Source organism: Leptodactylus fuscus, chromosome 9 (genome assembly GCF_031893055.1).
Source record: "Leptodactylus fuscus isolate aLepFus1 chromosome 9, aLepFus1.hap2, whole genome shotgun sequence".
Taxonomy (NCBI): domain Eukaryota; kingdom Metazoa; phylum Chordata; class Amphibia; order Anura; family Leptodactylidae; genus Leptodactylus; species Leptodactylus fuscus.
This window is the reverse complement of record NC_134273.1, coordinates 81,130,746-81,148,414: the sequence shown is the minus strand read 5'-3', so window position 1 is coordinate 81,148,414 and position 17,669 is coordinate 81,130,746. Positions and strand designations below refer to the sequence as shown.

The following is a 17,669-nucleotide window of genomic DNA, read 5'->3' as shown; positions in this document are numbered from 1 at the left end:
TGTATATATTACTTGTTTGCCTTCATTCATTCATTCATTCATTCATTCATTCATTCATTCTCCTTGTTGGTTCCCTCATTCATGCCCATACATTGAGTATTCATTCACTTGTCCTCAGTGAATACGTCTCATCCCTCCTGTCTATTGTGTGCGCTCTTGTTGTTTCGGCCCCGGTCCTCCTCCTCCTCGCCTCCCATCTTTTCAGCTTTTATCTCCCCGATCCTGGTCCTCTCCTTCCTCTGTCCTCGGCGTCTCTATGGCTACAGCGCGGCGCTCTGTCATGTAGCGTAGCCCTGAGCTCTTCCTCGGAGGGCGCGCTGTCCATCTATCACTTACTGGGCTCGGGCCCAGCTCGGCGATCCTGCACAATCCTGCTTGGCTCGGCCTAATCCGCCTGATGAACACCAGAGGAATTCTCTGCAGTTGCCGCTGACATCATTCATTCATCCATCAGCCGGAGCCAACTGGCCGCCGCTCTCCCGCCGCCGCCGCTTGTTTTTCTATTTTTATTGCATTGATGCTTATCCATTGATGGGGGGGAATTAAAGGTGCCCTGCCCTGACACCAGGCGTAACATTGCCCTGTGAACTAACAGTCCTCTTTCCTTAAAGTGACAGGCCCCCTTTAGTGCACTGTGGCCAATTTTAAGTTCCCTGTTAATTAATGACCTATTGTTAGCGGTGCTCTAGCACCCAAGACCCTGAATGTGGCGTCAAAGGTGAATGGCGAATCACTGCAACGAGTCCGCCAGCTCCACTACCGCAAGCACTTTCTGACACCTGAAATCTCACAGGTCAAGTGTTGTCAGATTCATCAATCACATGGCCTGATCACAGCTCAGTCCCATTCAAGTGAATGGAGCTGAGCTGCAATGCCAAGCACAGCCACTATATACATAGGTGGCGCTATGCTTGTGTTTTCTGTGTAAAACAGCTGGCCAGGGTGTTGTTGAATCCTAATGATGGGTCATCGATTATTAGGCCTGGGAACCACTTTAATAACTCTGTGACCATATTGGAGCTGTAAACGGGCAAATCGGCGATGGGTTGTAAGTCGGACACTTGTGATGTAAGGTTGCAAAGCTGTCCAACATCACAGCCGTGTTGCAGCTCCTCTGACCCCCATCATGCACATAGGGGTGACCCCACATCTGTATACTTTGCATATACCCATCTTTTATCCATTGCTTTCCCCAGGGCGCAGACCCTCCCGATTCTTCCGTCTCGCTGCCATTCTTCTCCCTGCTGAATCGCGTCTCCCGTCCTGTGACTGATCTTGAATTCTCAGTCGCCGTTTTATCATTCCAGAACTCGCTGTCAGTCATTTTTATGGTTGTCTGGAGCAGCAGGCGGCGGCGAGATTTCAGAGAGGACGCCGGGTGTCAGATGGCGCTGCTGATCTGCAGCTGGGAAAGTGCTTGTGGTAGAGGAGCCGGCGGACTTGCTGCAGCGATGGAGGCGAGACATCTGTACAGAGCCATTCGCCATTCGCTTCTGTCGCCACATTCGGGTTTTCTGAATCTTTTTCGTGCTGATTGGATTTCAGCCCACGTTCCTGCTACGTTTTGGATGGTCAGAATCTGCTCTAGTTAAAGGGGGTGTCTCAAAATAATAACCCTAGTGTGTATGCCCTATAAGGGTCCTTATCGGAGTGGCTCCTGTTCTGGCGGACATGGACCGTCCTTATATTACAAGCCGGTCATCTGTATGGCCGCCATGTAACCCCTGGCTGCCTATGGCGTTTGCTGGTTCTGCTGCGAGTGGGACCACTCCAGGACTAACTTATTGCCCCGGGGACCCCATTCTAAAAGGGTTTGTCTGTGATGAGACCCCTTTAAAGGGGTCTTCCAGGATTTGCTGGGTCTGACACCTGGGACCCCTGCAGATCAGCTGTCTGATGTGGGAGCAATGCTCCGCTTACAGGCCATGTGCTATCACATTCCTTGGTCAAATGGTCTGCAGCTCAGTCCCATTCAAGTGAATAGGCTGAACTGCGATACTAAGCACAGTCATTATTCAATATACGGCAATATAACCGCTGATCTGTAAGGGTGCAGGCGTCAGACTATTACTAATCTTTAACAGTCTATTCTAATTGAATTCCCATTAAATAATTCTAACCTGTGTTGTTCTGTTCCTCTGTTGTTCCTACTGGAATCTTATGAATCTGATCTAATGATCCTGTATGGACAGTTCCTGATCCTTATTTATTCTGTGTCTTCCCCCAGAGCGGACCTCTACGAGGATGAGGCCATCCAGCCCTTGCTGAAGTACAAACCTTGGTGGAAGCAGATCCAGAAAGGAGCAAGCGCTGCAGCAAACAGTCAGAACTCCGCAGGTGAGACCGCACGCCCTTTAGGAGATATTTCCGTCTAACATCTTTCAAGACGTCTTCAGGACATTTCGTGATCTCGGAACAGACTGTGAGGAAACCTGACTTCAGAGAACAGCTGCTCCGTGATGGGAATGACTGATGTCCGTCGACAGGGGGAGAGCCAGAATGCGGAGAGAATCTATCACCGGAGAAGCATTTGATGTGGGAAGACGTTTATCTTGGGGATCCCTCCCCCATGCCTAATTTCTAGTAGGATCTGCCAAGAATTTAAAGAGGGTTTTCCCATGAGCGGGGCTTATCCCCTTAGGGACAAGTGTGCGATCCCTGGGGGTCTGACCACTGGAATCCCCTGTGGTCATGTGACCGGTCAGTCTGCCCAAAACCAGGGGAAAGGTAATCCTTGGGATCTGACCCCCGATAACGGCGATCGGTCACGCAGCCTTACGGCTCAGTCCCATTCAAGTGAATAGGCTCGGCTGCGATTCCAAGCATAGTCGCTATATAATGTATGGACCTGTGCTTGGAGTATTGAGGAGGCTTCAGTGTTCGCCTGAATGCTGCCGCGGCCCCTCACACAGCTGATCATCCGAGGGCCTGGGTGTCCAATCCCTGCCGATCTTTAATTGATGACTTCTCCTAAGGATAGTTCTGAAGCCTGAAACCCTTTAAGCCAGTTGTTTCTCTGAGATAAGCGGTGCTAGATGTATCCGGTAGCTGCTTATCCCTCCTTCCCTATTGAAACAGCAATAGGAGAAATCATGTTTATCGTAGAGTTGGTGGATTTAATGGGGTTTTCCAGGCACCATAATTGACCTATCCTAAGGATCGGCGGGGGTCCGACACCCATTTAACAAAGGTATTTGGGTGCGCACTGCAGCTTCTTCAGTACCTGCCACGTATAGCGCCTCATTGTTTAGTGGCCATATTCAGTATTGCAACTAAGCCCATTGGCTTGAATGGAACTGAGCTATGATCAGGCCTTATGAACGTGGCCTGGGAAATGCAAGTGTCAGACCCCCACGGATCTTCATTTTGGAAAAACCCTTGAAGCCCTGTCCTGTTGACTGGCTGTTTTATGTCTATGGGGACCTCCAACTCCCCACCCAATGATATCAAGGCCTGGACATGTTGCATTACATCTGTGTCTTCCAGTGTAGCCACTACTATAACTCCTAACCGGTAGTATCACCCAGCTTTCCTTGGTTCGGCATAGACTTAGGTTAGCAGTAAAGCAAGGAAAGATGGTTGACAATCCTAGCCAAGTAGATGTAGTGACCTTGGATTCACCCAGCTTTTCCAGATAGAAAATTTTTGCACCATTTGACCTATGACGTCTCAGGATTGAGTTCTAATTTTTATTTTTTATTTCCCACCAGTAAAATTTACAGAAAAAGAGAAGCAACTTCTGCAAAAATTCCCCAACAAGTCGTATGTGCTGGACAAGAGATCCGAGCAGCTCGCGTACCTGAGCCTGATCGATCTGCTCCTGGCTTACAGCTACGAGATCCGCGTTACTGAAGGAGAGAGAAATGTAAGTGGATTTTTTTTTTTCTCTCTCCCCCTCTCGCTCTGGCTCAGTCTTCTGTCTGGAGAATACTCCTGCCAAGAGGATTCTGCTGTAATAGTCTTCTATTGTGAGCCTCGCGCCTCCCCTCCTGACAGGCGAGGCGCGCAGACAACCAGCGAGGAATAATCTGACAGGTGAAAAATGAGTCCCACTCGTTCAGAGGATAAGGCTGAAGGCTGCTGTTAGAAGTATTTTGCAGTAGATTTAGCAGATAGCGAGGAGCGCTTCCCGCCCATTCTGGCAGCACCGCCTGCCTCCTGAATTGCCCGGCAGCACGTAACGGAAAAATATCTCCCAGCAATACTGTGCTGTGTATAATATATATTGATGCTTTGCATCTGCTCTGTACATCATGTCCTGGCTGCAGGCGGCAAAGACGACTTGTGCAGGATAAGTGAAGGGAATCCACATATTGCTGAAGCCTTATAGTTTATTTTGGGGTATTGACTTCACAAAAATGTAGGGATAACCTACATCAATAGTCACCATGTATTATAAGGTTATACTGATCCTGGGTTACATCCTGTATTATACTCCAGAGCTGCGCTCACTATTCTGCTGGTGCAGTCACTGTGTACATACATTACATTACTTATCCTGTATTATACTCCAGAGCTGCGCTCACTATTCTGCTCGTACAGTCACTGTGTACATACATTACATTACTTATCCTGTATTATACTCCAGAGCTGCGCTCACTATTCTGCTGGTGCAGTCACTGTGTACATACATTACATTACTTATCCTGTATTATACTCCAGAGCTGCGCTCACTATTCTGCTGGTGCAGTCACTGTGTACATACATTACATTACTTATCCTGTATTATACTCCAGAGCTGCGCTCACTATTCTGCTGGTACAGTCACTGTGTACATACATTACATTACTTATCCTGTATTATACTCCAGAGCTGCGCTCACTATTCTGCTGGTACAGTCACTGTGTACATACATTACATTACTTATCCTGTATTATACTCCAGAGCTGCGCTCACTATTCTGCTGGTACAGTCACTGTGTACATACATTACATTACTTATCCTGTATTATACTCCAGAGCTGCGCTCACTATTCTGCTGGTGCGGTCACTATGTATATACATTACATTACTTATCCTGTATTATACTCCAGAGCTGCGCTCACTATTCTGCTGGTACAGTCACTGTGTACATACATTACATTACTTATCCTGTATTATACTCCAGAGCTGCGCTCACTATTCTGCTGGTGCAGTCACTGTGTACATACATTACATTACTTATCCTGTATTATGTGATATATTAGTATTGTGGGGAGTTGCTGTTTATGCAGTTTCTTGTGTTCCGATGTGATCTTGAGCTTTCCTCTGTGTGACTTCATCTCCGTTGCTATCTGTGTGCCGCAGGTGGAGTCTGCCTGGACCATAAGGAAGCTGAGCGGGACCCTCTGTTGGTTTGAGGTGAGTAGATTTTGCAGGGATTGGGTCACTCACCTATAGAAGTAATTGGAGAGATAATAGTGCGCCGGCCTTGGTCTCCTTCTACTGATATTGAGCCCCCTCCCCCGCCGTGCACTTGTCATAATTCACCCCCACGTGCAGTGTCTCGATGAGTGTCCTGTAATTGAATCCTACCTAACCCGGTCCTAGGAATCCTCGAATACTCCAGGCTTCTCACCCCCATAATTAGATGGTTGAACCCTCTTCAGATCAGATTAACCATTAAAATACCAACCTGTCAATAGGCCAGTGAGGTTTTCTTGAAGCAGATGTGACCCCGACCTAGAGATGTTGTTTCACATTATGGGGGGGGGGGGAGGGGATGGTGCAGCAGGTTGTCATGTATTTTTTCTAATCTTGGACTTTAATACTGTTGTGGGTGGGCGACTAAAGACGGTTCACCTTATTCTGCTATGACCAAAGAAGAGGAACATTCATTCGCTTGTACAAATTTTAATATTTAAAGGGGTTGTCCAGGACTCTTACACTGAGCTCCACTTCCTCTTCAGGCCAGTAACATCAGGTCCATTGGTCACGACTATACTGCAGCTTTGTCCCATTGAAGTGAAAGGGATTGAGCTGCAGTACCAAGCATTGCCACTATTTAAGTTATGGCGCTGTGTTGGGTAAGTAGTGCCGAAATCTCTGCATTTAGTGTCTCGGTCCCAGACATCACCTTTTAAGGGGGTTACAAAGAGGGGTCTGCTTTACCAAGAACAGCTCCGTTCCTGTCCAGTGGTTCTGTCTGATATTGCAGCCTATTCCAGCTGCAATCCAGCCAATGAACAGGAGTGGCGCTCTAGTTTCTAGTTTTGGTCATACCCTCTAATCTTCCCCTGTCTGTGACGGGGTTAATCTGGTTATGTGACACATATATAAACTTGGCATTCACGGTCTGGAGCCGCTTGAGTGAAATCCAGCAATAATAATATCGTGTTTCGGCAATAGGAAAGACGCGTGACCACCGGCGCTGCATCTGCTGGCTGCAGAAATATCAACATGTCCAAGTCGGATCCAGTTCTGTTCTGTGCTTTAGTTGGCGACAAAAATTGTTGTTGCAAGAATCCACCGTTCCTAGATATCCTGCACGATTTTATCCGGAGAACGTACTCTGTAGCTGTATTCTGAGGGCGGTTTTATGACCACTATGGCCACTGCACGGCGTTACTCGTCACTCGGTTTGCATTCTGTGTTGCTGATTGCCGGGACAAAATCTGGGACCCCGCTGATCCTGAGAGAGAAGGGCCACAGCCAGGATTACTAAGTGAGCAGTTACCGATTTATAAAACCCTGTCTATACATAATGTGAGTGCTGTGTGCAGAATCTTCTGTGTATTCCCATTAGCTGCTGCTTCACACTGTACTACATGGCCAATGAAGCTGTGTGACCTAGGAATACACCGAGATTCTGCATTGTTAGATCAGTGACAGAACAGCTGTCCCCTAATTCGCACTACAGAGTCTCTCTGTATCTTATGTGATGCAACCTCAGCCTATCTGTCACTTATGGTCGGTTTCTCTCTTTCAGCTCTTACAAGTAGGGGGCAAGGAGAGAAATGTGAAGCTGCAACTCATAGGAATACACTGGAGATTCTGCACACAGCACTCCCATAAAGTAAAGACAGTGTCACTTAGGGGAGTTTAGTAACTCGTCGTTGTATAATCAGGGCTGTGGCCTCTTCATACTCTGGATCTGTGGGGTTCCCAGTGACTGCAAATGCTACTAGGGCTAAATATATGGGTGTAGTAGCATTCACTGAACTCTCGTATCTTCCCCAAGAATGGTGCCATGGACCTGGTCAGTTTAAAGGGGTTCTCCTAAACTTTATTGTTGGGGTGCTGGTTCCAATCACGTCACCCAGGGCTCGGAACCAGCTTGGAACCCCCCCCTAGGTACAGGACTTAAAAACCCCAGTGGAATTAAGTGTACACAGACTCCCTGGAGAACCCCTTTTACCATTTAGCGGACGTCGACTGATACCCCCTCCCCTCGCTCCCACACCCCAACCAGGGGTAAGACATCTGACCTCATCTTTTAGCTGATTGGGGCTGGTTCACGTTCGTTACTTTGTATAGCGATACTACTGAAGGTACTAATAGTGACACCATGGCCGAGGGGCTCCGCTCCAGGAGATGTGACTAATCTAACCGTATCCATGTATAACATCTGCGGTATATATTTCATAGCGCCGCCTTCCCTCCGTCCTTTGCGCCGGTGATGCCAGTCTTGTAGCTCTGCTGTTTTCCCTGCTGGCACTGTGCCATCTCTTTGGTGGGATTATCAAAGTGCGATCTTATCTGTGCCCGGAGCGACACTCGCGCACTATGTGATAGACCTTATTGTGCTTTGAAATCTTGCCAGAGGAATCCCCAATGTGCGGCGGCGTGCGGGATGCATGTGACTCGTCCGTGTCTCCTTTTGATGCTCGGAGCCTGACAATAAAAGGGAACATTGTAGATTGGGATAGATTAGATTTTTTTTTTTTTTCTAATCCTTTTCATAGAGAATAAAGCGGAAAAAAAGATGGATGTCAGATTTACCTGTAAGAACAATTGCAGGGAAATTTGTTTCGGTTGCTGTTCCGTACTCCAGAAAACTCAAACCGATGGGGACACCACTATGGACCCCGGTCAGTAAGCCACTAATGGGTCCAGTGGGTGTGGTCCCCCTTGGCCTGTTCCTAGAGAGGACCTGGGTTATTTCCACTTGTGGATTGACGCCCTATCACTAGGATACGCTTTATGGTCGCCTGAGTTTGCGGCGCATGGTGCTCCGCTGCAGTTTCCTGGATGAGCAGGGGTGGCGCTATACAGAGAGAACACGAAAACTAACTATTAATCTAGCAGTGCTAGCATACCTGTGGTCATAGTCGTACACACTGATTGCCCCTCCACCTATCCCCTCTACTCAAACTGCATCCAACGTTGCCACTTCCTAAACAGCGCCACCCTTTTTTGCAGGTTGCATGTGATATTGCAGCCCAGTTCCAATTACTAGGACAATGCAGTACCAGATACAACCCATGCACAGGTCTAACCTTGATCACGATTTTGCAAGGGGTGGATTATATAGTGCTCTGTTCCGTTGCAATGAAAGGGCTGCGCTCTGAGCTTCCGCCATTGCAACCATCACGGCCATCACTCCAGGAATCCTGCCCTCTATAGCTTTCAGTAGTGACGGGTCAGAGCTCCTGACTGATTCTCGTAAGTCTGCAGCCACCAGTAGGGGGAGCTCGCTGCAGCCATTGACTGAGTCCAATAGTAGCTGGTAATCTCTGCCTTGCCTTATGGTAGTCGTAGTCGTACACGACCTCTGTATTGTCTAACAGGTTCCTTTCCATCCATGCTCCCATTTCTGCACCAGTATCCTGAGTCTCCGCTTCTTCCCCCCCTCGCCCGCCTCTCCTCTGTTTTCGTTGTATTAGGTCGGTATTTCAGTTTTATCGTTTTGTTGCTGAAGAAAAAAAAAAAGCAGAATATAGGTGGAATTGCTCGCAGCCTTCACCGGGAGCCGCGTCTTGGCATGGAGAAGCGGCTGTGATCATTTATTTAAGAGGCCTTCAGGAGACACAGATGGGTTGCGGCACTTACGGGGTATGGCAGGACGTTACTTCTCAAATTGCAGAGGATGTCGGCGGATTACACGCACACGTGTTCTTCGGGAGTCTGCAGCGCTTTGGTCTCTCGGGGGTTAATTGAGCTTGTAATACGGGCTAATGAAAATCGTTGCTCTCTGTAGTAAACGGAGGCAGATTCTGGCTACTTCCACCCAGCTTTCCTAAAACCTGAGTTGTCCCACCTGCCTTTCGGGTCTAGAGGAAAGCTGGGTGACCACCTTTGTTGGAGCTTGACGCTGGTTGTCACACAGCTTCCAAAAATAGCACCACACCTGTCCGCAGGTTGCATATGGTATTGCACCTCAGCCCCAATCGCTGTATCGCTGCACCAGACCAATCCTTGAGCACGGTTTTGCAGGGGGCATCCCGTATAGCCCTCTCTTCTGCAGCAATGAAAGGGTGCAGTTTCCGCACAGGTGAAATATTCATGCACCGCGCTCGGAGCCTTCGCCGCATCGGTTTAATTTTTAATCTGCGGTAAATGTCGACGTCTAATAAACCCTTGTTTATACGCGGAATCCGTCCCCGCCGATGGCTAATTACCTTCCGCTATCGCACGCTCACCTCTGGCTCCTCGCTCTCTGTAGCCGTAGTCTGCCTCACCTCCCCCGCCACCCTTTTGTCAGCGCTGAATTTCTGGGAAGCGGCCTCCATAAATCATCTTTAAAGATCACCTCCGTACGCGTCTTCTATAAATACCACATGTTGCGTCCCGTTTTGAAGACGGAAACAAATCGATTTCCAGCGCGGTCCTGAGTCGTGATTTTCTACCACCAGATTGTAAATATACAGGGTGTTGCGTAGGCTTGGGGGGGTGGGGGGTGGTAAATTGAAGCCTCGGTTTTCAGATCGCTTCCAATCTGCCATTAGAGGTTGTTTTCCTGTATTTGCCTGCAGTGGATGTCTGTGTAGGGGCTGGAATCCATAGAGAACTACTGAAGCAAGTGTTTCATTTCCCCACAGTGCCCCCGCAGGATAAGCAACGCATTACACTGTATCCAATTAAATCGGTCAATTGTCTTGTATAATTTGTTGCAAATTTGCACAAGGGACGTCCTTTGTAGCTGTTCTTAGTTTGTCTAATTGATGGTGACCTGGGCCCAGGACCCCTCCTATAGTCACTGGCTGTACACATAAGATGACTGTCAACCAAACCTGACAATTTATGGGGGTTAGAGGGCTAGCAGATCACTTTATGTATATGGGAGTGTCCTTACCTTCCACACCCCATATCTGGAGAAAGAGGGATGGGGCGTGTTGGATTTCAATATGCCTGATCATCTTCTTCTCAGGAAAGATAAGGCTCTCCCAGTTTTCTTCATTGTATCTTGATAGACTCAATGGGGTTGTGCAGGAATAGCAAAGCTTTCAAATAAACAGTGCCACACTGGTCTGCAGGTTGTGCCTGGTATTACAGCACAGATTATGGTGAATTTATTTATTCCTTCTTCCAAAAACATAGTCCAACTTGTCTACAGGTTGTGCTATAGAAATACTCGAAATGTCTTTTACTATGTATTTTTCTCATAGTCTCGGAGTATGGGGCTTATTCTGTTCTTCTTTAACCCTTCGTTTTTCCCTTTGAACAGAACTACACGTCGGTCAAGGATGTGCTGGTGTCATTTGGGAGACGTGTTTTGTGTTATCCGCTTTATAGAAACTTCCAGCTGGTGACCAAGGCTATACAGGACACGTGCGCCCTGCTATCTAAGGGTAAGACATGAGCCCTATACTAGAGACAGCCATCCTCCTCGTGATCCCATATACACGCCACCTGCAGGGGGGGGCACTAGGACATGCCATGACATGTAGGGGGATCATTAGGACATACCATGACATGTAGGGGGATCACTAGGACATACCATGACATGTAGGGGGATCATTAGGACATGCCATGACATGTAGGGGGGATTATTAGGACATACCAAGACATGTAGGGGTATCATTAGGACATACCATGACATGTAGGGGGATCACTAGGACATACCATGACATGTAGGGGGATCACTAGGACATACCATGACATGTAGGGGGATCATTAGGACATACCATGACATGTAGGGGGACCACTAGGACATACCATGACATGCAGGGGGACCACTAGGACATACCATGACATGCAGGGGGATCACTAGGACATACCATGACATGCCGGGGGACCACTAGGACATACCATGACATGCAGGGGGACCACTAGGACATACCATGACATGCAGGGGGACCACTAGGACATACCATGACATGCAGGGGGATCACTAGGACATACCATGACATGCAGGGGGACCACTAGGACATACCATGACATGCAGGGGGATCACTAGGACATACCATGACATGCAGGGGGACCACTAGGACATACCATGACATGCAGGGGGACCACTAGGACATACCATGACATGCAGGGGGATCACTAGGACATACCATGACATGCAGGGGGACCACTAGGACATACCATGACATGCAGGGGGATCACTAGGACATACCATGACATGCAGGGGGACCACTAGGACATACCATGACATGCAGGGGGATCACTAGGACATACCATGACATGCAGGGGGATCACTAGGACATACCATGACATGCAGGGGGATCACTAGGACATACCATGACATGCAGGGGGATCACTAGGACATACCATGACATGCAGGGGGATCACTAGGACATACCATGACATGCAGGGGGATCACTAGGACATACCATGACATGCAGGGGGATTACTAGGACATACCATGACATGCAGGGGGATCACTAGGACATACCATGTCATGCAGGGGGATCACTAGGACATACCATGACATGCAGGGGGACCACTAGGACATACCATGACATGCAGGGGGATTACTAGGACATACCATGACATGCAGGGGGATCACTAGGACATACCATGTCATGCAGGGGGATCACTAGGACATACCAAGACATTATGATCCGTGGAGGTTTGACTCCTGGGTGTGTTGGTACACTCTCACACCCCCATTGATCAGGCTGTCCTAAGGATGTGCCATCGCTTTTTTTGGTCTTCTATTCCTATTAAAGGGGCCATCCCACCAATAAACCATATTTCACATACAGATCATAAAAATATTATCAATGTTTGCAATGTTTACGTGCTGATTCAGCGAGACGATAGGCATTTCTTTACACAGTAAGGTGCCATCTGGTGTTCAAAGTGTATAGTAATGTGCCCGTCCATGGACTGCTGAGAGCTGGTGGACACACATGCTCAGTCTCACCCCACAGGCAGGATTTTGCATCGTGATACTGCAGGGAAGCCAATACAAGTAGATATCTACTCTTCTTGTTAGGTAGTCGCTGAGTTTGTACAGTAGGTGGCAGTATAGCTTCTACAGGGGAGTATAAGGGTCTGTATTGTCTGCCAGAGGTGGGAGGAGACGGATTATGGCCAACCAAGGAAAAGGTAATGTAGGCAGCCCTAGCTTATCAATACCCAGTACTGTCCATCTGTCCGCTCATCGGGTGGCGCCACCTTGCGGGTATTCCTGGCAGGATAGATCGTCGGGATGTAGAAAACCACATAAAATTTGTCGGGTTTGTGCTTGTGCCTTTGTGGGGAAGTTGTGGGTTTTGTGTTAGAGAGAAAAATGTGTGTTTTATTTAACACAATCTGGATATCATTTTAGCCCAGTGCGTCGCCTGCCAAGAGAAGGGGTGTGAAAATGTGAGAGCGCAGAGGAATGCCAAGACGACATCTCAGTTTAGACAACAATCTCTGTTATTTTTATCTCCTGCGCGTAGCGGTGCCAGGAATACGCTGCTGTGGCGGCGGTGCGCTCGGGAGAAGTCTAAAGGGCAAAGTCTCCAGCATGTATTTATACACGGCGACGGTGTCAACCCGGCACAAGGGCAATTAAAGGGGTAGTTCATAGACCGTGTATGGTATTGCAGCTCATCTCCAAATCAATAATGGGATGGGGTATCTGATCGGTGGGGGTCCAACACCTGGTCAGCTGATCTGGCTAGCTCTTGGGGTCGGTACCTATTGGTAGCCGCTGTGCTCCTTTTCCATATCTGCGTCTATTATTTGAATAGGGTCAAACCCTCTTACGGCCCTATCCGCACTAGCAGCTCACCCGATGTCGGACCCCCTACCGATCAGACACTGGATGGTTCATAGTATAAAAAAATGCTGCGGGGTTGGAAAACCCCTTTAAGTATAACTTGGACAATGAGGTATTGGTGGATAGTTTCCAATGTTGGGTAAGCAAGGCGCAGTTTTACATGATAATGTGGCCAGCAGGGGTCACTGTTGTATTGCCTGCAGCCTTGCATTTTATTCTTTTTTTAGATTTGCAGTGCAATCCATGAGAGGTGCATGTGGATCAGCCCCTTTTGGGGGCGCTATTAGTTGGTGGCTACCTGCTGTGGTTTCTGTGGCCAGAAGTGACACATGGGTGTAGGATGTAGGCCTTCACCGTGCAAAGTTTAATTCTCCTCTGTTTGTAGGTAAAGCTGCCGTGCTGAAGTGTCTGCTGGACATCCATGAGATATTTCAGGAGAACGACCCTGCGTACATCCTCAATGACCTGTATATTACCGATTACTGTGTCTGGATTCAGAAAATCAAGTAAGTCCTTCTTCTTTATCCTAAAAATAAATCCTACCAAAAAGCGTGAAGTCCTGACCGCTTGGACCCCCATCAGTCAGGAAAATGGGGTTCCCAAGTCCCTTGTTGGAATGGATTGGTAGAGCATGCCCACTGCGTCTCCCTTTAGTCTATGGCCCATAGAAATGCATAGGGGGTCGTGTGCATGCATTTATATGGGCAGACACTGGACCCCAGTTTTCGTGATCAGTGGGGGTCCTAGTGGTCATGACCCATGGATCAGAGGCTTAGCATCTATCCTGTGTGTGTCTATCACTTATCCAATCTCGTTAAAGGCTTTTCTTTGTATTTACATAGTAACATATCCCTTAGGATAAGTAGTCGGTATCAGATTAGTGGGGCCTGACTCCTGGGACCCCCCCATAAATCAGCTTCACTGAGTGCTAAGCACAGCGCCATACATTATGTAGTGGTTATGCTCGGTATTGCAGCTCAGCCCCATTCACTTGAATGGCACTGAGCCACAGGTAGACCACGTGACCTATGAACGTGACATCACATGGCCTGTGCAGTGCCACCAGTACCTTGAGCGGCTGATCTGTGGGGTCCATCGTATCAAACCCCTACAGATCAGATATTTAAGACCCCCTTCTTATACAGCGGCCACCATGTTGCAGTATTGCATTGATCTCCAACCTAGGCTATCCCGCTCTTGCATAACTACATCTTGGTGCATGCTGGGAGTTGTAGTTGGCAGCAGATACAGAGCCATAGCTTTGTAGGCCACTCCAGCGTGTTGTAACCTTTGCATCCATCCTCGTTTTGTGAGCACAGCTGTTTAGTATGAGGTCGGCCTATGATCCAGCCGCGCCGCTGCGGCCGTCCTGTCTTCCCTTGCAGTGGGAGTGTGTGATATTACACTGACAGCGAGTATCCGCACCAGCCATCTGCGCAGCACGCCAGCTCCAGAGCAGCACAGTTCTGGGAGTTCACTGCGCGGGCTCTCGTGCAGAGCTCGCGTCCCCTAGAGAGGGACATGGCAGATTGCTCTAACTTTCCTGGCTGTCACAGTGACAAGAGCAAGTTGGGTTTTGCGAAGAGACACCCTGGAGAGAGATGAAATATGAGAGGTTTCCAGTACAAGGAGCTGCCGGCAGCCGGGATATAACCTTAGCGTCTCTCAGGATGGGGGGGACGAAGAAAAGGGGGGTCACGGAATCTGCAGAGGACAAAATATTATTCAGGACCTGGCAAGCTGGAACTAATGCTGGTCATAGACATTAGAATAGCGGATCCCATCAGTTATGGGGGTGTGGGGTCTGCTAGACAATCTCCTGCTGTCTGCCATAGAGGGAAGCTAGGGTCAGCAGGGGGGGGGATTTTTTATATTCCCAATTGTTTCCCTTGGTGCTCAGTGGTTTGTGCTTATGCTTAGTTATTTTTTGTTCTATGCTGATTGAGCAAAACTGCAATACCAAGAACAGCCTGTGAACTAGAGTGGTGCTGTTCTTGGAGGGGAACAAAAAAAAAAGTAGCGTCGTCTTTCGAGTCCATTCTGCATTGGGTCCAATATTTATTACTCGTCATCCTTTCACTATTTTGTAGATTTCCTTGCAATAATACACCAAATGCACCCTTAGCTCCTAAGAAAGGGGCGTCTTATAGACCTGTCTGAATGGGGGGGGGGGGGGGTCACACAAGCGCAATGACAATTAACTCTAAGGACTGCTGGTAATGGCCAAGCCCTGGACTACTGTATCATTGGAAGTCTGATATTATAGACAAGACCTGCAGGACCACCACATATTATAGACAAGACCTGCAGGACCACCACATATTATAGACCAGACCTGCAGGACCACCACATATTATAGACAAGACCTGCAGGACCACCACATATTATAGACAAGACCTGCAGGACCACCACATATTATAGACAAGACCTGCAGGACCACCACATATTATAGACAAGACCTGCAGGACCACCACATATTATACACAAGACCTGCAGGACCACCACATATTATGGCCAAGACCTGCAGGACCACCACTTCATTCAGACCAGTAAACAATGGAGACCCCCCCCCCCCCCAACAATCTATAGCTTATCTCCTCTCCTGTGGTTAAGGTATAAGTTAATGTATATACCACTTTGTCCCACCTGATTTCTATAGTATTGACCCATCTCCCAGTTTTCATTCTAGCTTTGCCACTAGGTGGCGCTGTCCGTCTTCTGCATATATGGCTATGACTTCAGTACCGATAAATGTGGCTCTTCCACGGCGATTAGAGGATAATGGTTATGGTAACGTCTCGGGGATCTTTTCATTTACTAGCTGGGTGGCCTCATGTGAAGGTTAATGAGGAACATCTTGAATGGGAGGATTAGCGAGACATTTGGTTAGGTCCGCTTTCCCCGGGTTGAGCATTTCATGGGTTAAGTCTCTTGCGCTCAGCGGAAACGTCTTTGTTTATCGGTTAAGAGATTCTTTGCCACTCCTGAGTGATCTCGGAGCGTCTCCGTATTGTCAGCTAATGTTTTCAGTGTCGATTAGGACCTTTGCTTGGCAGACGTTGTGCAAAACTCCAGCTTTTCACTTGCGCGCTCTCTGGGGGGGGGGAAGCTTTGTGGAAGCCAATTGTACACAGACAGACGCACTCCATATATTGTGCGCAGCGCCCGAGGAGCAGATGTTTGCAAATTGAGATTTTTTTTTTTCTTTTATTTAAATATTATTGTAGAAACCTCCCTAGAAAGTGGAAATATCTCGACATCCAGCATAGTAATATGGCAAAAGGCGACCTTATCAATGGATTCTGTACTAGTAGTGGTGGATTTAGCTTTTAGGACCCCCCAACAATCACAGGAACTGGTCGGGGTCCCCAATGCACATGAGATCAGGTCTTACTGATAGTCATGAAAGTGGGTGCGACTACTGGGACCCACACCAGCTACAAGAATGGGTCTGAACGTCACGGACCCTCACCATGGTCATGGGTATGACTATTAGGACCTCTGCCAATCGCAGTAAGAGGTATGTCTGCTGTGGACCTTCAGCAGTCACAAGAACAGGTTGACTACTGGGACCATCTCGGAGGACAAGAACAAGTGCGTCTACTGGATCTTCTATCCATTACCAGAATAGATATGTCTGGGGTGGACCCCCAATGATCAGAAGATCTCATCGGACTACTGGAACCCCAACAAGAACAGATATGTCTTCTGGGACCACGGTTACATGAACAGTCTGACTAATGGGACCCCCACCAACCACAAGTCTGCTGATGATCCCCCACCAATCGTAGATCTGACCAATAGGTCATGAAAGCGGGAGTGACTGTTAGGACTACTATTCATTACAGCGGGGACACCCACTATCACAAGAAGGAGTCTGACAGCCAGCAGGGGGATGACAACAGTCTTATTGTTGGGACACCTACCATCCATGGGTCTGGCTAATGGGATGCCCATTGGTAATGTGTACCGGTCTAACCAATCAGAAGAGCGGGTCTGACTGCAGGGACTCCTACCATTTACAAGCATGGGACTGACTGCAGGGACTCCTACCATTTACAAGCATGGGACTGACTGCAGGGACTCCTACCATTTACAAGCATGGGGCTGACTGCAGGGACTCCTACCATTTACAAGCATGGGGCTGGCTGCAGGGACTCCTACCGTTTACAAGCATGGGGCTGGCTGCAGGGACTCCTACCGTTTACAAGCATGGGGCTGGCTGCAGGGACTCCTAGCATTTACAAGCATGGGGCTGACTGCAGGGACTCCTAGCATTTACAAGCATGGGGCTGACTGCAGGGACTCCTAGCATTTACAAGCATGGGGCTGACTGCAGGGACTCCTACCATTTACAAGCATGGGGCTGACTGCAGGGACTCCTACCATTTACAAGCATGGGGCTGACTGCAGGGACTCCTACCATTTACAAGCATGGGGCTGACTGCAGGGACTCCTACCATTTACAAGCATGGGGCTGACTGCAGGGACTCCTACCATTTACAAGCATGGGGCTGACTGCAGGGACTCCTACCATTTACAAGCATGGGGCTGACTGCAGGGACTCCTACCATTTACAAGCATGGGGCTGA

General features: G+C 48.4%; 1 protein-coding gene across 1 annotated transcript in view; it reads left to right on the top strand.

The window, feature by feature from the left end:
- SHQ1 (SHQ1, H/ACA ribonucleoprotein assembly factor) overlaps window positions 1-17,669 on the top strand; it is a 39,833-nt gene that overhangs the window by 7,622 nt on the left and 14,542 nt on the right. Inside the window, exons 7-11 of the mRNA XM_075287510.1 lie at window positions 2,228-2,337; window positions 3,711-3,865; window positions 5,286-5,339; window positions 10,585-10,708; window positions 13,463-13,583. Of these exons, the coding sequence (XP_075143611.1) occupies window positions 2,228-2,337; window positions 3,711-3,865; window positions 5,286-5,339; window positions 10,585-10,708; window positions 13,463-13,583 (564 nt within the window). The remainder of the gene's footprint in view (window positions 1-2,227; window positions 2,338-3,710; window positions 3,866-5,285; window positions 5,340-10,584; window positions 10,709-13,462; window positions 13,584-17,669) is intronic.